Here is a 23215-nt window from a genome sequence, read left to right on the forward strand (position 1 = left end):
TGAGTTACACTCCGGAAATGAAGCACATCCCTTCATTTTGACACTAAGTCCGAAACGTTTCCATGGAAACCCAGAAAATAATAAATCACAAAAACCTGGAAATATCAAAAGGCACAACTTTCGGGCCTGCCACACATATCTACTAAGTTTTGCAGAAAAATATTGAACAGTTTTTGAGTTCTGCTCTGGAAACGAAGCACATCCCTCCATTTTGAGACTAAGTCCGAAACGTTTTCATGGAAACCCAGAAAATAATAAATCACAAAAACCTGTAAATATCAAAAGGCACCACTTTGGGGTCTGCCACACCTATCTACCAAGTTCTGCAGAAAAATATTGAAGAGTTTTTGAGTTATGCTCCGGAAACGAAGCCCACCCCACCATTCGACTAACACCAAAATGTTCCATGGAAAAAAAATAAAAAATAAAAATGCCAAAACACTGTAAACAGCAAAAGGCACAAATATAGGCTGAGATCATTACATCTATCAAGTTTGGTCTAAAAATATTGAACGGTTTCTGAGTTATGCTCCGGAAACAAAATGATTACGGATGGACGGACAGCCAAGGGGTCAACTATATCCCCCAGCATTACGTGCCGGGGGGATAAAAAGTGAAACAAATTCTCTGCCATGGAGAGCAAAATATCACATTATCTTCCACAACATTCTGTAAATCCAGTGATCAGTGTTCCTCATTTGTAAAACCTAACAATCTAATACTTTCAGTAAGCTTTTATAGTGTCAGATTACATTACCAAACACATTCCTGTGACCCTTTCAGATTATTAAATGCTTGTGGTTTTTTTTCTCTATTAGAATGCTATTTCCAAAGGGGGCAATATATTGCTTCATCCAGGTTCATTGGTTAAGGAAGACATTTGACAACATAAAGTGTTAATGGCTCAACAACATATTGGAGTCGTGACTACCAAACATGCCCTACATTCATAAATTGATTTTCAATATAGCTGGGTCAAATTCCTAGGTAAAAATTGATTTTTCCAACAAAATGTTAAACACCTATACACATGTTGAGTGAGATGTCTGGTTAAGTCAGATACATATACGAGTCTATATAAACTGTGTAGATAAAAGGTTGTACAAGTCATAACTGCTGGATAGCAAATGATGAATATTTATCAAATTATACAGATTCTGCAGGAGAAAAGCCTATCCCACACTGTTTGCAACACAAAAAAATTGGTCTATTCTGCCCTAGAATGCTCACTGGAAAACTGCCCAGTTGTTCTCAAGGGACTAAAAACTGAACCCATCCATTTGTAAAGCAAGTCAACGAGATCACCTATGTTTTTATGAGTAGAATTCCAAATGATGAAGACATTGCTCACTTATCAATAGGTTAAAGGTAAAGAAAAGACACACAAATTTTATGAGCAATTTGACTACTGGAACTCAGTGTTTGATATAGATATTCAGGCCAACCATACAATGGTGAACAAATCAAAAGACAACTCTGCTCTATTATCATTGCAAAATGTAATGGCTACCTTTAGAGCAGATATGAAAAGAAATTCAAGTTTATTTGTAGTTTGAAACCATCAGAAGAAATTTCCTAGTAGCCAACGGACAAGTAAGATACTATTATTTTCTTGCTTGAAATGACAACTGACCTGTCCCAGTCGTCAGGCAATGGGATTTTTCAACCCATGAATGTGAGGCCAGCTTCACATTTTGTACCCATGTGGGGAACTGAACCTGAGTGAACGCCTCAACCAGGAGCCTAACCCACTGTCCAGGTGTTTGAAAGTTAGGGACTGAACATCAGTTTAATTATCATACATTTGTGAACATCTTTTCTTGAGTAACTCTGCATAATAATGTTGATTCAAGTTTTGTTAACCTAAAAGTTGTAATGTTGTTTTTGGTGTCATGTTCTTCTATTAGTTGTTTCATGCAACACTCAGCAATATTCCACCCATATGATGGAGGTCTGTAAACAGTGAAATGACCATTAGACAACCAAGTGATTGATGTAGTGAGCATCAGTCTATACCATCTGGTTATCACCATGACATGTAATCCATTAAGTGACTGTCTGATCACTTGACCATTTGGTCGCATCTCACCAGCAGTGATGATTTCAGTGTCATTCTGACTGAGACAGAGAGACATGTTTTTCTACCTCCATGTATGTTGTGTAATAAAGTGCAGTGTTGTCCTGAACTATTATATTTAAAGCACGAGTGAGTGAGTGAGTGAGTGAGTGAGTGAGTGAGTGAGTTTAGTTTTATGCCACTTCATCAATATTCCAGTAATATCACAATGGGAAGACCAGAAATGGCCTTCACACACTGTACCCAAGCAAGGAATCAAACCTGGGTCTTCAGCGTGACGAGTGAACGTTTTAAACACTAAGCTACTCCACTGCCCTAGTTAAAGCATGAAGATGCATGCATGGTTAGCAAACATTGCCCTGACGCTGTTTAACTGTGTGTCAAGCTGAGACATTTTTTCCCCATGGAACAGTTAAACATAATGTTTCCACCAGTGATGTAAGTTGACTGAGGAAACTCAAACCAATAAATGTGTGCATGGAGTTAGCTGTAGGAGACAGGTACTATGATGTCGGTTACCAAAGGGGTGACTAATTTTCAAGGGGTAAATTACACTGGTGCAGTGATGTCAATACAGTGTAACGAAACATAAAAGTGCACTTCATCACCTGAAAAAGTACTGTCATGACTCTGATCTTTCAGCAAAGCATCTTAGTAAAGAAGATAAGATACCTGGAACAGGTTTATGTGTCTCTTCTTCTTCTACATCCTCCTCTTCTTCTTCTTCCTCTTCTTCTTCCTCCTCTTCTTCTTCCGTCTCTGTCTTACCTCCTTCAGACTGTTGTCGCTGGACCAGCTGTAGTGTTGTGGTCTGGAAGAGTGTTTGTGTGAGTGAGTGAGCGAGCAAGGTATATCATTATGACATTCTGAACAGTATTTCAGTTATATAATCACATGTTTGACTTTGATTGACAATAATTCAACAACGGGAGGTAACTCTACATCAAACAGCTTTGACTGTGGGTACAACTGCCCATGTCTTGGATGAGTTTTCTGTAATCATTACCTTGATGGCGTTGAGGATGGCACTGAGGACTTCTGCTCCTGTGTACGACTCCTCCGCATCAAACTCCTCTCTCAGTCCACGATAAACGCTGTTCATGATCTTCTTTACCTGCAACATTACTTAACTTAATTACTGCATCCAACTTCAACTATTTACGACATGATTGCCTGCACTACAGTGTGCAGTATTCTTGAATGCAACATTACACCTAATTTCAAATGACCTCACCTATAACTGCTTTCGTTTGTTTGTTAGTCGAGAAAATCCAGTTATCAACACCATGAGCATCAATCTGCTAAGAAAATCCACAAGCTATCATGTGCTACTACCAGAACACTACTTTACCACCCACTTCACATCAACTCTCCCGAGAACTCTTCACTGCAGCAGAGACACTCAGACAGTTTCCTCTTACCTCTCCCACAACATCACCCGACACGGGTGCCTGAGCTCCACCAGAGGGCGCTGCAAGCTGCTTCAGTTTCTGGACCTGTGCCACGAGGCCCTGAATCCTCTCCTCCGCCCCGTCTCTCTCCTCCTCCAGCTCACTGATGCGGTCCTCGTACCGTTCTTTCATCGCTGCAGCCTGACTCCGTAAGTTGTCATACTGTGAATACACACGCACAAGTAAGTTGTCTTGCTGTCAAATACATACAGTTTAATTTTTTCTTTGCTGTTAAACAAATACTGATCCAAATGTTTATAATTTTTGCAACAATATGTAGATAATTCTCCACACAATTCTGGACACTTTTAAGGTCAGTTTTCATAAATTTCATAGTTTTGCAACTGGTGGCCTTTCTGAAGCCATTTTAAACTTCACATTAAATAACTTATTGAAGTGAATCTGCAGATCAGTTGTGACAACACAAACTCAAATTCTGCAGTAGTTCAGCATGAAAAGTTATTTTCGGGATGACTGATACAGTTTTTCAAATTATTCTGCAAACCATGGAATCACGTCATACAGAGGAGAGTAAATTACATTTCAATCAACTGTCACACAAAAATATCTGCAGACTTACGAAACCAGGGCAAATGTTGACTCAGCCTTCCCCTCTAAAAAAGGAAATGTACATCCTACTTCTAATGTTTCTGAAACCCTTGAGAGCAGTTTCTATAAGCTGAGTGATGTTAAGAAAATTATGTAACTGCTCAGGTTTTTTGTCAAATCAGACTTCACAGTCAACAATACAGACATGCTGGAGCACCTCACCTTGTCCTTCCACATGGAGAGATCCTCCACTTGCTCCTCAAGCTGGGACACACGTTGCTCACTTGAACCACTCATGCTCTTCGCCGTCTGCAGCTGCAGAACACAAGTTACCATAGTTACAGACGGAAAACTTTCTTTGGACAATCTAGATACTTTCATCATGGCTGCAATTGCTGATTTGGGTATGATCATATTCAACAGAGATTTCAACATTTGCCATGTCTGAACAAACCCATGTGCACCTCCAAATCTCCTCTTTTTGTTTGTTTGTATGTTGTTTAACACCCACTCAGCAATGTTCCAGCTAGGCTGAGGCGGCCAAAATAATTGAGCCTGGACAGCACAATCCAGTGATCAACAGTATGAGGGTGTGGGTTTAGTTTTACGTAACTCTCAGCAATATTCCAGGTATATGGTGGCATGACCAACACCATAAACGTGATCGCAGGCAAATAGGATACAATTACATATGTCAGGCAAGTCAGCAAGTCTGATCACACGATCCTATTAGTCACTGATCACAACATGTATGGGTTGCTGAAGACTGTGATCCTCATGATTCCCTCCCTATGTTTGCTCCCAAGTTGTCCTACTTATCTCAGCACAAGCCTTAACAAGTTGCCCTACCTTGCTCTCAATTTCCTGTATCTTCTGCTGCAGTTCCCGCTTCTCTTCCTGAACTTCCTGCAAGGCTCGGTTGTGTTTGTCTGATGCCGCCTTCAGCAGCTTGTCACATTTCTTCTGCCACTCGGCAGCAATGTCCTCCTCCAGCCTGGCTGCCTGTGAGAGAGTACATCAATACAGTGAATGGTTGGTTCCCATTCCTCAAACCAATCACAGAGCAACAAAAGCCCAAGGTTTTTTGCTAAAGTTGTTTTATCTGTTGTTTGACACTGCACTCACAATTATTTCAGATATATGGCAGCAGTCTTTTAATAATAGAGTCTAGACCAGACACATTAGTGATTAACAGCATCGAAGCAAATGGGACATGAAGATGTGTCAACCAAGTCAGTGAGCCTGACAACCCGATCCCAACTGTCACCTCTTATGACAAGCATCTTTGTTAAGGTTAATTTAGTGCTACGACGGCTTTGTTGGAAGTGATCCTAATGACATGGTTACTATTAGTTTATATGTCCGCATGATGACATCGTGGAATATTGACAAAAACTCTATTTTCAGCCACTGTTTAATCACTATTGTGAATTGATGGTATCCTTCAGATGTGTCACTCAGAAGTGGTCATGCGGAAAGTAGCATTCTGAATAGTTTGAGTACAAATGTTTTCGAGGTAAGAGTTCAAACAGTTTGTGCAAATGTTAACTTTCCCAGTTTGGTAAACTGTGTGGACTGGTCGAATCAAATGGTTAGCTGACACGACCTTCCACTAGGATTTGTTTAACGCAGTATAGCAGTGCAACAAATAATAACCCGCCTAAGTCGCAGATCAGTATGGGGTCAGAAGAGCAGAGAGAACACTCTGTGGCCTACCTTATCAGCAGCCTCTACGTCTACATTTGTCTTCTGTTTACGTAGCCTGTCTCGTAAAGATTGGATATCACCCTGAAAATACAAACAATGTTAACCAGTACAGACAATGAACAGTTATATAAGATTCTTCTAGATTCAATGATACAAGGCACAGTAGCTCACTTGAATGTTTCATTGAAATTATTTTACAAAATACCGTGACTACGTCTCCCAGTTCACCTAGATGCAAGTTGGTATCTTGTAAGGATGAGGCAATGTGAAACTGCCTGTTCCTGACAGGCTACATCAGTTCCATACTACATAGGGAGCTGAGCTGGTTACAAGAATGCCAGAAAAAATGGACATCCCTTGATCAAGGGGACACTCAAAGTTCCTTGAGCATGTACAAGCTACGCTGACATTAACGATATATAAATACCCTACTATCCTATCCCTGTATGTGAAAAGGTAAAGTTGTTTGAACAGAGCTGTTGTCATCATAACACATATATTAAACATATGTTTACTGGCTTACCTTGGCTTAATGACACTTTATTATGAAATGCATAATTTTCTGAATAAAATAGATATTTAATACTTATCCTGACTCATACTTATGATGCTTATCTCCTCCCTCTATGTGAAGATAGCTGAACACTTGAAATCTCTTGAAGTTCCCTTCCAAATGAAGTAGATGTACAATACTCTCAGCAGCCTTCCTTTCAGGCCAATACAGTCACATGACCAGCCATGCTTGCAACTCTCTCCGAATCTCATAAGCCCAACACAAGAATTACTGTGAATTCAGAGTGCCTGAGATTGGCAGTGAGGAAGGCTTGACATCATGTGTCAGGATAAAGATATAATATCAATTTTATTCAAAAAATTAAATTACATATTTTTCCTTTTCATGACTATGGCGGTGGGTCAGGGAATTATAATGGCGATAGTTCTGTTCTGTTCTTCCAATATTCATCTATGAGATGAGGGGATCACATCCAGTTGAACTAGTTCTTCTTTGAAGTCCCTGCTGATGTAGGTAAGTGATGATGGGCTTGCTGACCATAGTAAATAGACATGGGACAGAAAATATTCCAAATGGTAGGACTGTCCATTGATAGTGCTGACCGTTGAATAGAAAGCACAAATATTTCCTGCATTCTGGATGAATTGGAAAGTGCAGGTAGGCATCTTGTAGATCAATGCTGGCCAGATAATCCGCTGCATGGATGAGATGGATCATTCTTAATCATTCTGATTTCAGTAGATAATCCTTCTTGAACTCCTTCATGTTGTATATAAGTCGAAACATTTCCTTGGAGTTTCTCTTGGGTACCAGAAAGATTGGGGAGTAGAATCCTGGTGTTAGTTGATCTAGATGTAATATTTCGACTACGCTTTTCTCTAATAGAGATGACATGGTGTTGGTTAACTTGTCTTGTTGATCCCTTGTGTACACGAAGAGTACTGGGTCTCTTGTGAGTAGTGGTATTGCCTGCAGAGTGATTTTGTAGCCGTCTCATGGGATGCTCATGATGTAATCAGGGAATGCCTGGTGCTGGAAGACTCCAGTTGTTTGGAGCTCCTGTTTCCTCTGGTATAGTGACGAAAGGAGAACCTTGCCGCCATGAGCAGTGTACTTCTTGTCTCTTGCTCTTTGGACCCCAGAGAACTTCGACTTGCTGGAGCAACGCTGAGAAGTCTTCTTGTGGACAGAGAGCAAAGAAATCATCATTACTTTCCTTGAGTCCTGAATGACTGATTTAGCGACGTCCTTGATTCTGCCCTTGAATATCGTAGATGCTGTCCAGGGAGCTTGATATAAAGGTTTAGTAAAGCTGTCGCCCCAAGATGATGCTGATAATAAACCTTGACGGCATAGCAGATTCAATCCCACAGATGTAGAGGCTAAATTGTTGATCCTTCTTCTGAGTGGTGAGAGGATTATCCTTTCTTATTCATACTGTGGTTTGTTGAACTTGGAGAAGAGAACCTCGTTGATAACCCTGGAATGGGCGAGTCTGAAAAAGGTATGCCGAGTGGTTGTATTCAGTTGAGTCAGTCACTTATCCTCCACTTTATAGGATTTGTTGCAAGTTTCATGGATGAGCTTATATGACTCGTCTACACCAGTCAGTTTCATAAAAACATCCTTCAGATGTAATGGGAATCGACGAGCAATGAAGGCTGGAATGTGTTGTTGCTGATACTTAGTCACCATCTGAAAGGCTCTAGATAATATTTCCGGCATGGCAGATATCGGTGCAGTTGGCAAAAACGTCAAAGCGTCGATGTCCTCGTTACTCATCTTTAGGTGTAAGCTTTGTTGGAATCCTTCAACAGGGAGGCTAAGTCCAATCCATTTATGATCCACAACGTAATCTCTGAGTCTAAAAAGAGGGATTCCTCCGGTGATGGAGATCGATGACATCTATCTTGGTCCTTCTGTGAGTGCATTCGCGGGTGGGTGCTGATGTCCATGCACTGAGTGTCATCATAGTTCTCCTGACTTGTGTATCCTAGGAACGACTTCCATTCCATGAATGCCTACGCTTACACCTGCAGGAATCTGTATCCGATGAAGACAATGAACAATGATGACGTCTTCGACAAATGGGGGATACAGAAAGATTGCAGCTGCACTGACATCCAGTCGATGGCGATGGTTTCCGTGAACGGAGCGTGCATCTGGCAGACCTAATTCAGTTGGTGAGCCATCATGAAGGGCAACTGTAGTTGTAGCTGCTGACTGGCATTTCCATTCACTTCAAACCAGCGATCCATCAGGTTCATCATATCAGTGGTGTACTGCTACACGAAGAGGCCAGTGTCCAGTGAGTGCGTTGCAAGCAGTGGCAGATGATTCGCAGGAGCATCTGACATGTAGAATGTAGATGTTGATCATTGATCATGAGAGCTGACAACCTGTATGTCAGGAAGTAGTGGAAGTTTGTCGTACATATGATGTTAATCGGGAGGGACCATGTCATCGCTGAAGGACTTTGCAGGAGCCGTGAAGTGTAGTTTCAACACAGACCTAGTAGTTGAAGACTTAGTCTTAGATGATGATGACTTCAACTTCTTAGGCTGAGATGATCCCGATTCTGACAATTCCGTGAGTCCCACTGGCAGCTCGACCATGCCCCATCAGGCTGATCACTAAAATTATGAATGTCAGCTGTTAACAATGTACGGTTACTAGATGCAGTCAATTTCAATTTCATCAACTAAGACTAAGTCTAGGTTGCTGAAAACATGTCCAAAACAAATGAAAATTTATAAGTTTCAACAATAATTTTACAATATAACTACACTCCATATACAGAATACGACACAATTTATAAGACCGAAATATAGGCAAAAACTTATTGCCGTATCTGGACCTATAGTGCCACCAACTGTCCTCAGAGGGCGATGAAGGAGAGAGTATGGCTGCCAATGAAGGAGAAAGCATGGCTGGTCATGTGACTGTATTGGCTGGATTCCGGTTGGTGAATGTATTGTATGTCTGCTTCAGTTAGAAGGGAACTTCAAGGGATTTCAAGTGTTCCACTCTCTTCGCATAGAGGGAGGAGATAAACATAATAAGCATAAGTCAGGATAATATACCAAGGGACCAGAGAACAATATATTTATCTAACGAACACCTGAATTTTAATTTTGAACTGTTTGAAGCACTTCTGTTGAATGCAAGGTAAATCACCATTTTGCAGATGACACAAGGTAATCAGATTTAGAGATATCTCCCTCATATTGATTTTCAGTCGCAAAACATCAGTAATTTCCGAGCTTGATGCGTGATGCAATGTTATACAAGGCAAAGAAGTACTACCATGAAGGACCAGAAGAGTTCGGAATTCCCAACGGTGTACATTGAAAATAATAGAATAGCGCTTAGCCAATCAGAAAACGACATTCATGTGTTAGGTAAGATAAGGAAAAATATGTTATATTGTTTGAAAAAATGGCAAGAATAATCAAAATCCATATTCATTTTTCCTAGTACATGATATTTCTTGCAAACATGAGTGTAATAATCTCTAGTTAATGCAGGATAATTATCCCAACTACTTCCAAGTCAGAAATATGAATGTTATAATTACCTCTAAACTGATCTTCATATCTTCCATTTCTTCTTCTAGTTTTCGCCTCTCGTCATTTGCCTTCCTCTTTCTGTCATTCAGATTCTATAAAACAACATTCCATATGTAACAATCATCAAAAAGACAAGCGAGTCATGGTATGTTGTTTGATGCACTATAAATAATCCAAGTGCATTACTAGTCTGCTAGTGGGCTTGACAATGTACAGATCTTCATGGATACTCTGACTACTTGGCACTGATGCCTGAACTAAAATAGTGAAGTGGATACCTTCTCCATTGTGTTGTAGGCAGACTTGAGGTCAGTGTGTTCTTCCTGCATGTTGTTAAGCTGGCTCTCTAGAGTCTTCCTGTACTTCTTCTCCTCTCGTAGCGCTGTAGACATGTCCTCGATGTGCTTCTCATCCTCTGTTTGGTAAAAAAGACAGTGAAGCCATGAATAGGATACAATGCAGAATGGTGAATCCAGGATTTTGAAAAAGAGAGGTGTACACTAGGCTCTGATTCCAATAAGAAATGGACGTCATTGCGTTTCAAACATGACCCAGGCCAAGTACCCAAGAGCAACGTTGTTTTATTAAACCATTATATGTGTGTCAACATCTTGAGAGACTGTTTATCTTCAATTTCTGCAACATGTATGTAAAGCGAGTATATTAGTTGTCACCTTTGGTAAGGTAAATGACACAGGACTTTCAATCAAATAATTCTTGACCAATGCCTGAGCACACGTGCACACACTTTTTATAAGTCAGAAACACTGATGCATTGACATTTTCTCTTCATCTTCATAGTTGAATTTTATTCATCAACATGAGTAAATTTTGTTCAGCTGGTAACCTGTCCCGTGAATGAAACATTCAACAAGGGCTTCTTTTATGAGTGGAATTTTGTTGGGAAGTAGCGCATTGACAAGCTGCATATATAACAATTTCTTTCATTTTGTTAATGTGATGTTTTGATAAAGATTCTTGTATCCTGCATTGCAACACTGTCAAGAAAGAATTTAATATGAAGGTGAAGGCTGTAAATTTATTTAACAGATTTTGCAGACTATTATAAGTACCTTTATAATTAGGTCATGATACACTACACGATAAAATGACTGTCAGGACCTGACTTCAGCACATAATCATTCAACATATGTCATGTTTGGGATTTCACTTTCTTAGTAAAGTACAAATTCTAGCACTTTTTGGTTGAGTTCCATCGGGGATTCGAACCCTCACCCCAGAATCAGGCACAGTCAGGGTGCGGGTTCGAATCCCAGATGGAACTCAACCAAAATAGTGCTAGAATTTGAACTTCACTAAGAAAATGAAATCCCAAATATGACATACATTGCATTTGACCACTTTCTAAATAGCATTGTGTAATCACAGGTAATCATTCAGTGCAACACCTAAATTAAATTTGTGTCTATGAAACAAATTACAGCTGCACATACCTGCTTTCTGCAGCTTGAGGCGATCAATCTCATCCTGTGTTTGTGATCGTGATTCTGCCGAGGATTGGAATTTCTGCTTTATTTCAGCCTCAGATTTTCTGGCGTTGGCAAGCTCGAGCTGTAGGTTGCTCAGCTGAGTGGATAGCGTACTCAACTCAGTGGACAGATTCACCTGAAGGACCAGACATCACAAGATCAGAACAAGTGGTGTAGAAGGAATAATGTTAAGCCATATTGATCAATAGTCCTGAACAATGATTTACTAATGGGTTCTGGACCAGACAAACCAGTAATTGATTCATGAGTAAGGTCACATGACATCGGGGAATAACCAAACACTGTATTCATGGGTTTCTTCATGAATCCATAATATCGCCCTAAATATTTTTAGACTTGTGGGAAATGCTTAATTTGAACCTTGACTTTGACCCATGGATGAAAACTCAAATGACCTGATCATCATCAATAAATCAATTTCTTGACAGAATATTCTTGTGAATTCAGACAGAGCTAATCTGCCTCCAATGATACTACTGAACACTGCAATATGTGAAATCGCAATCACAGACTCGCATAAAACATCAAAATAAGCTTGAATCCTTACCTCACCTATTAATCTCCAAGTTTTTACTGTGAATAACAAAGATCTCATTGTATGAGGCTAGTTGAGCTTACCTTCTCCTGTTCGAGTGCCAGCACCCTGGCCTGTGATTGGTTGGCGGAATACTTGTAGCCCTCGTTCCGCTCCTCTAGGAGGGTGTTGCTCTGCTCAACAAACCTAACAAAAACAGACACTGTTCCTGTACTCATGAAGCTGAGCTTCACTTTAGCCAGCATCAAAATATTCAATGCATCTAATCACTATGAATATCATATTTTTGTTTCTCATACAAAATACATGTTCAGCATTCATTCCAGAAATCTATTATCATATATTTTCATGCATTATAATATTATTGAAATTTTGCATTATACTAACATGTGTGAACTTACCTCTGATTTTTCTGCAGAAGTTCTGCAATCTTTTCATTTTGAGCTTCAATTTTGCCACTTTTTTCATAAACATCTTTCTTTAAAGTTTCATTTTCCTGAAAAAAAGAGAGCATGATATACCGAAAAAAAACATTAGTTTACTGACATCCAGCATTGGATATCATCAAAGATGCCTTATTACATAGCTCAAAGCCATGGACATTGAAAAGAAAAATCAACCAGATAATCTAGTTCACATTCCAACATTTGATTGTAGTGGTATCGACATCACTTTGTCTATATTAGAGGAACTTATGAATGACGGTCATGTGTAGAGTCAGCAATCTGTGAATAACCAATCCAGAACTGGACAAACCAGTGACTAATGTACTGAACAACATCCTCCAAGTCACGGGACCTGACCAACCAGTCCACTTCTTAATATTTCTCACGCTGACCAGTGCTTCAACTTTTCGACTGTCATGTTGAGGACAGATTTTGGCTTCCCCAAGGACACAACCAGTAAGGCCCCACAAAACACTAAAACTACAAAGATAAGTTTGTCATGAAAAACAATTAGATGCAAGATGCCTGTCCAGCTGTATATTGTGTAAGAACTTACTTGTACTATCCTTGTGATATTCTGTAGAAGGACGCCAGTCTCCATGGTGGGTGCATGCATGGACTGTAGAGCTGATGGCATACCAGCCCCTGGTCCTAGAACATTCACCTGAAAACACAATCAAATACTTCAGACCCATCCTGTGGTCATTCAGCAGTTTATTTGTTCCCAGCAGAATGACCACATTTCAATGCATTGCCACAAAATTGAAAAAACAAGTGCACTTGTTAATACAGTGGAAGCTGTCTAATTTGAACTCGACTGGGACTGACTTTTGTGTCCGAATTACGAGGAGTCCGAACTGGAATGGTGAGAGTCAAGAGTTAGCTCCCTTGACCAGGAGATACACATGCACTTTAACCATGGTGTAAGATGTTTTCGGGATAATATCGCAAAAGATGATCATGGACATTATTGCATATCAGTAGATTATCAAAACTGTAATTCCGTCAAAAAATATCACCTCATCTTTTATAAATAATTTATTGTTACAATGCTCTGTCGTCTGATGGTTTCCAATGCAACACACGAGCGCTAGGGGTGACGTACCATGTTTTCGTGTTACTCGCTATTTCACGGGGTAACGCCCTTGTATGGAAGCGCATGTGATTCAATCTTCTCCACATAAATCAACAATGACAACATATCATTGGTTCAGGCATTTTGTCACTGATGAGAAATTACTGGAGTATCGTCTTTTTATAACAAAATCGCTAAAATCAAAATAACACAAGTGAATCGTGTGAGCTTGCTGAACTTCTTTGTTAAAGACTTTTGTTAATTGGTTATCATCACACCTGATAATCCGTTTGAAGTCGGTAATCGGCTAACTACAAAGCACTTCTGCCTCAGGCAGTCCCACTAGTCCGAGTTAATTAGCGATGTTTTCATAGTAAATTACCTTGAAGGGCAGAGATTTCAGTCCGAAATCCAAGTTCCATGAAGTCTGAATTAGTTAGCCTATACGTAATGATAACTTAGTTAGCTTCTGCCGGGACCAACAATTCGGTCCGAATTAGATAGAAAACCGAGTTACTTAGGGTCCGAGTAAGACAGCTTCCACTGTATTACTGGTGATAAACACTGGTAATAGAATGCTTTAGAATTTTTTCCTTAAAGTTTTGGTTAATGTTACTCTCAGCAGTATTTCAGCTGTATGAAGGCAGCTTGAAAATACTCATGTTCAGACAATCTGATGATTGGGGTGGTGGGGTTAGCTAGTGGATAAAACTTTTGCTCATCACGCTGAAGACTTGGGTTCGGTTCCTGACAAAGGTACAATGTGTGAAGCCCATTACCCTGCAGTGATATTGCTGTAATATTGACAAAGGCAGCGATAAAACCATACTCTCTCACTGTAATCATTGATGTGATGGGCATTGATCCATCTCTTTAAAAACACTGACACCACCCATGTTTGAAAATCAGTTCTACTTCAGAAATTATTTTTTAACAGAATGAGAATAGTCTCACCTTGTCCAGGATTCGGTCTACTTTGTCGGAGATCTTGCTGACTGACAGTCGTATCTCTGTGTTTTGTTGCCGGGTCTCTGTGAGCAGAACAGGAGCCAGACTGTCCATGGCACCAGAGGAGCTTGTCGGGGCTGACTGGGCTGGGGGAACTCCTGTAAACAACAACCCTATGTTGAAGGAGAAAGAATTAGTCAGTGCAAGGCAGTAAGGTGGATGGATGGTTGTCGCTGGAGGGAAGGAAGGTTCAGAGTGATATTAGGTCAGTCCAATGCATTGTGTAGGAATAAGCCATGTATGCGTATATAATTTAGGATAATCACGTTTGAAACATACTGACATTTGTTTAGCGACTTCAAATGTGGTCTAAAGGAGAGATCAAGGGGTGAGTGAGTATGGTTTTCTACCGATTTTTGTGACATTCCAGCATCATCTGGATATCTGCATGAGCTTGATACTTTAAACCATGGGGAAAATAAAATCCTGACCACTTTCAACAATATTAAAGTGATATTATGGCAGGGATTTACTAATTTCAACCGTGATTAAACAATCAAACCCAGGAATTTGCATGTCAGGCGAACACCTTAACCACTAGGCTACCTTACTAATGTAGGGTTAGCCTATGAGCGGACAATTGAAAAAAAAATACAAGAGTAATATGCGACCATGTGCAACAAAACATTTTCTTACAGTTGTTGGAAATTCAGGCATATTTATTGATTATTAGCTACCACTTTCATTTCAATATACATGAAAAATTCAGACATCTGTGATTATAGCATGCAATGCACAGACAATAAGAACATGTACTTAACATAGAGTCAAATATTCAATTTGTGTTCCACAGTGTTTTGTGCTCTTAAACTATAAAAAGTGAACAAATTATTTATTCTTGACTCAGATTAATATAATGATAAGTTTGCAGTAGAATGAGAATGTTAACTTTCTAACAACCTAGAGGTTAGTTTTAGTCAAGCAAGTGAGAAGTGTAACATCAGTAGAAGAGGTCACATAGTGCTGGGGACATACACAGAAATACTCCTAGGCCAAATGTAGAGATCGCATCAAAATCAGGTAATATGATCCACCAGCCCTATCACCCATACTGCATATCTTGACCATGTTGGACACAAGTGTTTGTCACTGTCCATTAGATCATGTGATTAATACTCACACTAAGTACTGGATAACACTTTTATTGCTGCCAAGAGCTACTTAAAGATAGGGACTTTTCTAACATTTGGCCGAGGACTAGAAAGATATGGAAACATTGGAAATACATAGAAAGGAGTAGTGAAATAAAGAAAGTCAGCTATCCTGGTGCCTAGCCATGCAGATGATGTACATCATGCTGAACATGTGGAGACAGTTGTACCTGAGTATGGCTGTTGAACTCCTGCCTGGTATGCTGGAGGCTGGAACGCCTGAACAGAATAAGTGAGTGAATTTAGTTTTATGCATCTTTTAGCATTATTGCAGCAATATTACAGCAGGGAACATCATAAATGAGCTTTACACATCAGGTCCATTGAGGAAATCAAACTCAAACTCATGACGAGCGAACACCTTAACCACTAGGCTACCCGACTGCCCCTGGAACAGAGTGAGGTGAGGTGAGGTGAGGTGAGGTGAGGTGAGGTGAGGTGAGGTGAGGTGAGGTGAGGTGAGGTGAGGTGAGGTGAGGTGAGGTGAGGTGAGGTGAGGTGAGGTGAGGTGAGGTGAGGTGAGGTGAGGTTTCATGCCTCAGCAATGTTCAAGGTACCATGCATATGCCCTGTTGGAATAAGCATACCCCGACTAGTTTCTCAGCCAATCTAAAGAGTCATTTTTAAAGATGTTCCAACTTAGCCCAAAACTTTACACAACCTAGAAGACAGTCATTCTCCTCCCAAAGAGGTTACTCAAGTCATATCTTCCTACGTACCTCTGTTCTAATTCTTGTTTCAGGATTAGTTGCAATCAGATTTAGTAGTGCAATAAGCAAAGTTCTTTCAAAAGTGATCAGTACTTTACATATGCTTCTGGAAAATTAGAACTTCCTCGCATATGCGATGTGAAAACATTGCTTCTAGACAGAACGAAGTGGTGAATCAATGGCGTCTCCATTGCCCTCATTGACCACAGGCAAGTTAGCCATTAAATGTCTTGTGTGTCACATCCACAAAAACATCTTGTCGATTGATTCCAGAACTCTCTGATTTGGACACGGAACATGAAAAAGCAAATCTGTCCTGCATGTGATGATCAACTAACTCCTTAGCGGTAGCCATATTGGATCAAAGTCGATGAAACACATACTCTGACTTGATAGGAAGAAGGGGGAAAATTGCAGTTTTACAAGAACTGGGAAATACGGTCATATTAGAACGGAGGTACATGTGAAGACATGACTTGAGTAACTTCTGTGGCAAAAGAATGGATGACAGTCTGTATACTGTGGAGCAATTACAGAAAGTGTATGTACCCTGACTGAGCTCTTTTGAAACATACTTTATACAAATGTGCATGTCAATATATTCTTGAAAGTTGACTCACAGACATGTTTGCTGCTTGTTGCTGTTGCTGCATGGCCAGCAATGCTGCTTGTTGTTGCTGTTGCTGTAGAATGTTGTTGGGCTGGAAGACTGCAAGTTGCTGGGCCCCCGGTAGATCTGTAACACGAGTTTGAACATGATAATTATTCAATACAAATCATAATAACTGATTTCTTAAGCACCTACAATCCACTGACAGGTGCTCATTTTCGCTTTGATAAAGTTAGAACCAAATCAAACTCATGCATACAATTCCGAAAGCATACTTAAAAGATGTGTTGAAGGGGTGAGTTTTAGGGAGAGATTTGAAAAGGTCTTTGGATTTGGTGTTTCTTAGTCTGGATCACTGGATTGACTGGTCCAAACTTGATTATTTACTGACTGTGTTAGTCTGTACCCCGACAATCCGATTCCTGCGATATCCGAACAATAACTAGCTGTAACCAGTCTTGTTTACTATGTAAACTCATTACCTGTTGATTCAATAATCCGGTGCTTCACTCTCTGTATCCGGATGTTAATTGGCGGTAACAGATTAGCTAATTACACATAGTTTTGCTTCATTACTCCGGCGATACATCAAAAAGGTTCAGATAATCCCTTCACACCGTGCGCCCCATTCAGTGGTAATTGTTAAGTGACAACTCTACTGTAGTTGTGTTCATAAAAGTTCGTTTCAGTAGTCCATACGTTTCACTATCTGAACGTTTTTGATGAAAAACAGAAGTGTCTGGAATAAAGCGGCCCAACTGTAGCTGGAATATTGCTTAGTGCCCTGTTACACAACCAACCAATAATGATGTTACATACAGGTTGCTAGTGATCAGTCAGACACATGTCATGGTATCCGAATTGTGTAGATCAGTGCTGAAGTTGCTGATCACTGGATTGTCTAGTCCAGGCTCAAGTATTTACAGACAACTGCCACATAGGTGGAATATTGCTGAATATGGCGTAAAACTCAGTCACTCACTCTACCAAGACATCCAAACAGTGACCAGTCACACGTAATTTCTAGCAAGGTGCTTACTTTGTACAAATGCTGGTTGTCCAGGGACCTGCTGTCCCATCATGGCTTGAGGCTGGACTATGGGAGTGGCCATGGTGGGTGCGGCCTGGGGCACAGGGTGAGCTGCAGGCTTTGAAGGCAATACTGGTCTTGGTTGAGCTATGGGCTTGGGACTTTCTTCATGGACTGGCTGGGGAGATTCCTGGAAGAAATGAAAGTGTGCATAAAACCTAATGAATGTTTGTATTTTCATGTTTAATTATTAAATAGGCAGTCAGCACTATTCAATCTATGCTGCTGGTAATTATTCTTGACAGGACCAGACAAACCTGTGATCTTATGACCACTGTCCCAGTTGAATGTTTTGATGCAATCAACATGGCCACTGCTATGGACCACATGGTCTGTTTAAGTTGACTTGTTACAAGTACTGAAATGATGCATCAAACTATCGATGGATTAATATTATTGAGTCTCCAACAGCAACTGATGGTTGAAATGAAAACCTATCAATGAATCAATAGTATGTATGACTGTTGATAGAATAGTAATTGACGTCTGTTGATAAATACAGAGCACAAAATACAGGCAGTACCAGATTCCTTCACTTCGATTTAGAGCTATCCGCCCCTGTTACCTTCTAAAGGAAACATGCTGGCAAACATGGCGTGTAACTCTGAGGTTGAAATTGTGAAAAACAATAAGTTAATGTTTTAACTGTTTACTTGTCAGTCATGAAAAGAAACTGAAACTACTTTAACTGTTTTTTATTTCATATAAACTATTCATTCATATGGGAAATTAGTTCAAATGAGAAAAAAACTATTGGGATGGTATTGCAATAGTTGGTTGCAAAAGACTATCACTGTCACAATAGTATGTTGCAATAAACTATCTCTATCGCAACAGTTATTTCTCCCTCAATAGTCACGTCTACTCGATAAAATATATTATGAAATAAACAGAGGAGCCTTAGTAATCATGGCAAAACAACATCCTTGCTTTTCTAGTATACATGACCCATAAATATACAGGAAGAATCTATGTATGCAGAGAAGAAGTGAAGAGCGATACCCATAAAACTATCACAGAAGTATAAAAGAACACATAGAGGTTTTCTTTATTTTTTATATCTGGTTGCACTGGTAAATATGTTTTTGATCATGTGTTGTAATAAATATTCATGTGTGATTCATCAATAACTTCATCTCAGAGATGCAAAATTATTTGTCCAAAAACATTTCCACATTCAACTAGCCATTTGAATATTCTACATGTCACAGGCTAGGAGACAAGAATTAATTTTCACAATCAAAGGACTACACTGACACTGTGTAGATAGGCCACAAAGCTATTGGTATTCCAAATGTTACTAGTCACGGGCTAGGAGGTTAGTGTTCATATCTTATATAAAACAATACCAACAGAAGAATGCATCAAAGTCCATCAATGCCTACATTGTAAAGATATACTGTGATTATCAGCGGTATATCACCTACAAAAGATTGATTTGTCTCCTGGCTTTATCAGTATCACAGACATAAACCAAGTGACTGACACATTCTGTCCTGCTATCTACTACACACCTGTACAGGGAAAATTATATTTACAGTCAATATAGAACATATTTCACATACTGGGGTATATACTCACAGGCATAAATTGTGATCATATTCTTTTTAACAACTGTTTTAAATTCATAGTTGTATTTTAACAGGCTTAATTTTCAAAACATATAAACAACAATTTCTGCTAAATGTGTAGCTTTTTAATTCCCTATTAAAAACAGTATTAAAGATGTGACCTGGGTTACATGATTCTTCTAGCAATATTTCAGTTACATCATGGAATGCAAAAAGAAAATGAAATTATTTCAAGACCCAAGTTTCTTTTTCGGTTCAGCATGTATTTACAGAGAGTAAGCTGCCCAGGTCTTCCATATACATATTTAGTTACAAAGTCACACAACTTATCAACCTGTCTACACCATTCATATCATCATCATAATAAATCATACAAAGTTATCTAGAAGTTCACAAGATCACAGTTACCAGTGCCTTGGAATACCCCTCAAATAAAGCTAGCATACACAACATGTATGTTCAATATTAACCCCTGGGTTAAAACAAAATTACCTTCTTTCCATGCGACAAACCCACGTAGCTTCCCTGATCACATGCATCACTGTAATCATGTCACATGCCTACAGTAGTATCACACACTCCCTATAGCCTTTAACTGCAACACGATACCTTGGACACAGTATGTTCCATACATGTGATTCATTCTAAAAGTACATCTCTCCTTTTTCATTAGGGGTTTGGGGCAGACTAGTGATTAAATCAGTTACAACCATACATGGATTATGTTTTGTCTCCTGAAGGAGGTGCTGTTCTGGCCATCCTCAGTGCAAGTAGTCAGTGTCATTCATATTTCCCACTATCATAGATTATTATTATTATTATTATTATTGTTATTCTGTTCTTAACCTTGTATATTTTCATGGTGGTGGGGCAGCCCAGTGGTTAAAGCATTCGCTCATAATGCTGAATGGCTGTGTTAGATTCCCAACACAGGGACAATGTATGAAGCCTATTTCTGGTATAACCCACCATGATATTGCTGGAATATTGGTGAAAGGCATAGAACCCAACTCATTCACTCATATTTTCTCATGATGCATCAACTAAAATAACAACTTTGGTTTTTTTTCTTATCTCTATTAGCTACAAGTCGAGTGTACATATAAATATATGGACAAAAAGTATCAAAATAGGTCTCTTCTTTCTTAAAAGTACATCACCTAAAACCACAATGGACCCTTTCTCCTCACTATTAAAAAAAACACAACATGTTCAACATACATTTCAGGTGAAAATATCTTCCTTATTTCTTAATATGCTTGCACCTTAACTTTAAGTGACTTTCATTTTTTTTATTGATACTTTCACCGAAAATTTTTTTTTTCAAATTGGATTAATGATTTTCCTGACTTTCGACTTTATTCTCATGCTATATTGCATCACATTTATAAGAAACTGATTCATGAAAGTTCAAAAACAAAGTGATGATTTTTTTTGTAAACTGAATCAGAATTATGTTTGCTTCATCATTTTTGTCATATACTCAAACATTTCAAACGTTCTTTTTTCAAACTGTCCATTCTTAACCAGAGAATTCTAAAAAGTAATTAGAAACAAAAATATCCCAGATGCATAATGTGCAGGACAGATATATTTTTATTCCATGCTTTACAGACTTTTACTGAAGATGGAATGTAAGAAAGTCAACCGAAAGTATAGCTCAATAAATATTTCATCTTATAATGCACACCACTCATGTCTGCTGTTATCAGATCTAGTGACTCTAGAAGTGCTGTGTCACCACAACTGTAACCATATCTATTGAATTGAAACAAGATAAGTTAATCTCAAGATAAACCTAGGTCAGAGGTGTGGATGACAGTATACAATTTACAAGTACACGCTTAATATCATGCATTTGTATGGGCACCAAAAAACACCAATATCAACTTCATGTATAAAGAAGGTGTCTCAGATTGTTCCTTTGTATAATGATATACGAGTTCAAACTGAGACATCTGATTGGTTGAGGTTGTGGGAATTGTTTTCAGGCAATTCCCTTTCTAATTTTAGTCACAATTAATGATGAATATTTGAGAAGTAACTTTGTGGTTGGGTAAGTGGTTGAGCAAGTGGTGAGTGGCTGAGTGAGTGTATGAGTGTTTGGTGGTGAGTGGTTGAGAGGTTGAGTAAGTGGTTGGGTGAGTAGTTGAGTGGAGAGTAGTTTAGTGGTGGAGTGAGTGGTTGAGTGAGTGGTGAGTGACTGAGTGGTTGAGTGAGTGGTTGAGTAGTTCAGTCAATGGTTGAGAGGTTGACGTTTTGAGTGTTTGAGTGAGTGCCTGAGTGGTTGAGTGGGTGGTGAGTAGCTCAGTGACAGTTGAGTGGTTGAGTGAGTGGTGAGTGGTTGACAAGTTAAGTGAGTGGTTGTGTGAGTGGTGACTGGCTGAGTGTTTGAGTGAGTGGTGAGCGGTTGAGTGAGAGGTGAGTGGTTGACAAGTTAAGTGAGTGATTGTGTGAGAGGTGAGCAGCTGAGTAAGTGAGTGGTTGAGTGAGAGGTGAGTGGTTGACAAGTTAAGTGAGTGGTTGAGTGAGTGGTGAGCGGCTGAGTGAGTGAGTGGTAAAAGGTTGGGTGAGTGGTGAGTGATGAGTGGCTGAGTGAGTGGTGAGTGGCTGAGTGTTTGAGTGAGAGGTGAGTGTTTGAGTGTTTAATTGAGGGAGTGAGTATACTTTTACGGCACTTTCAGCAATATTCCAGCAATATCACCAGAAATTGGCTTAACACATCCCCATGCGGGAATGGAACCTGGGTCACTGGTGTGACAAACAAACACCTCAACTACTGGTACATCAGATCTCCCCTGTGAGACAGGACAAGTCTATAAATGACTGAGTGAGTGGTGAGTGGTGAGTGGTTGAGTGGTGAGTGGCTGAGTGAGTGGTGAGTGGCTGAGTGTTTGAGTGAGAGGTGAGTGTTTGAGTGTTTAATTGAGGGAGTGAGTATACTTTTACGGCACTTTCAGCAATATTCCAGCAATATCACCAGAAATTGGCTTAACACATCCCCATGCGGGAATGGAACCTGGGTCACTGGTGTGACAAGCAAACACCTCAACTACTGGTACATCAGATCTCCCCTGTGAGACAGGACAAGTCTATAAATGACTGAGTGAGTGGTGAGTGGTGAGTGGTTGAGTGGTGAGTGGCTGAGTGACTGGTGAGTGGCTGAGTGTTTGAGTGAGAGGTGAGAGGCTGAGTGTTTGAGTGAGTGAGTCACCAGAAATTGGCTTAACACATGTCTTCATGCGGGAATGGAACCCGGGTCACTAGTGTGACAAACACCTCAACAAGTGGTACACCAGATCTCCCCTGTGAGATAGGACAAGTCTAGAAATTGACGTACACTAATATTGTAGTGCAACCCCACAGCAGTGATACTACACTCACTTGTGTTGCTGTAGAGGAGGAAAACAAATGCTGAGGAAGAACTTACTCGCACTTCTTCCTCTTCCTCCTCATCGGCCTGGGCGGTGACAGCACCAGCTAGTGGCAACATCGGCTTTCCCATCTTGGCCATCCGTGATATAAGCTTGGCCTTGTCAGACTTAGGGGACTGCCACAAAAAAAATTAAATTCATCAATTCTCATTTATTAATTATTATCAATATTTGTCACGATCTATATAAAACATATTTTGCAGTAAC

At 39.7% G+C, this 23215-nt stretch overlaps 1 protein-coding gene across 2 annotated transcripts in view; it reads right to left on the reverse strand.

The window, feature by feature from the left end:
• The window catches only part of LOC137273650 (FK506-binding protein 15-like), a 57177-nt gene that overhangs the window by 19034 nt on the left and 14928 nt on the right, over nucleotides 1-23215 (reverse strand). Inside the window, exons 11-27 of one of the 2 annotated variants that reach the window (XM_067806438.1) lie at nucleotides 23005-23124; nucleotides 17953-18133; nucleotides 16924-17039; nucleotides 15764-15812; nucleotides 14389-14540; nucleotides 12916-13023; nucleotides 12315-12409; nucleotides 11997-12099; nucleotides 11322-11493; nucleotides 10146-10282; nucleotides 9876-9959; nucleotides 5794-5865; nucleotides 4927-5079; nucleotides 4300-4392; nucleotides 3499-3690; nucleotides 3084-3191; nucleotides 2750-2888 (exon numbers count right to left, since the gene is read on the reverse strand). In XM_067806438.1, the coding sequence (XP_067662539.1) occupies nucleotides 2750-2888; nucleotides 3084-3191; nucleotides 3499-3690; nucleotides 4300-4392; nucleotides 4927-5079; nucleotides 5794-5865; nucleotides 9876-9959; nucleotides 10146-10282; nucleotides 11322-11493; nucleotides 11997-12099; nucleotides 12315-12409; nucleotides 12916-13023; nucleotides 14389-14540; nucleotides 15764-15812; nucleotides 16924-17039; nucleotides 17953-18133; nucleotides 23005-23124 (2074 nt within the window). Of the gene's footprint in view, nucleotides 1-2749; nucleotides 2889-3083; nucleotides 3192-3498; nucleotides 3691-4299; nucleotides 4393-4926; nucleotides 5080-5793; nucleotides 5866-9875; nucleotides 9960-10145; nucleotides 10283-11321; nucleotides 11494-11996; nucleotides 12100-12314; nucleotides 12410-12915; nucleotides 13024-14388; nucleotides 14556-15763; nucleotides 15813-16923; nucleotides 17040-17952; nucleotides 18134-23004; nucleotides 23125-23215 lie in introns of both variants that reach the window. The other variant, XM_067806437.1, reaches the window with a different exon arrangement.

This window comes from Haliotis asinina, chromosome 2 (genome assembly GCF_037392515.1).
Source record: "Haliotis asinina isolate JCU_RB_2024 chromosome 2, JCU_Hal_asi_v2, whole genome shotgun sequence".
Classification (NCBI taxonomy): Eukaryota; Metazoa; Mollusca; class Gastropoda; order Lepetellida; family Haliotidae; genus Haliotis; species Haliotis asinina.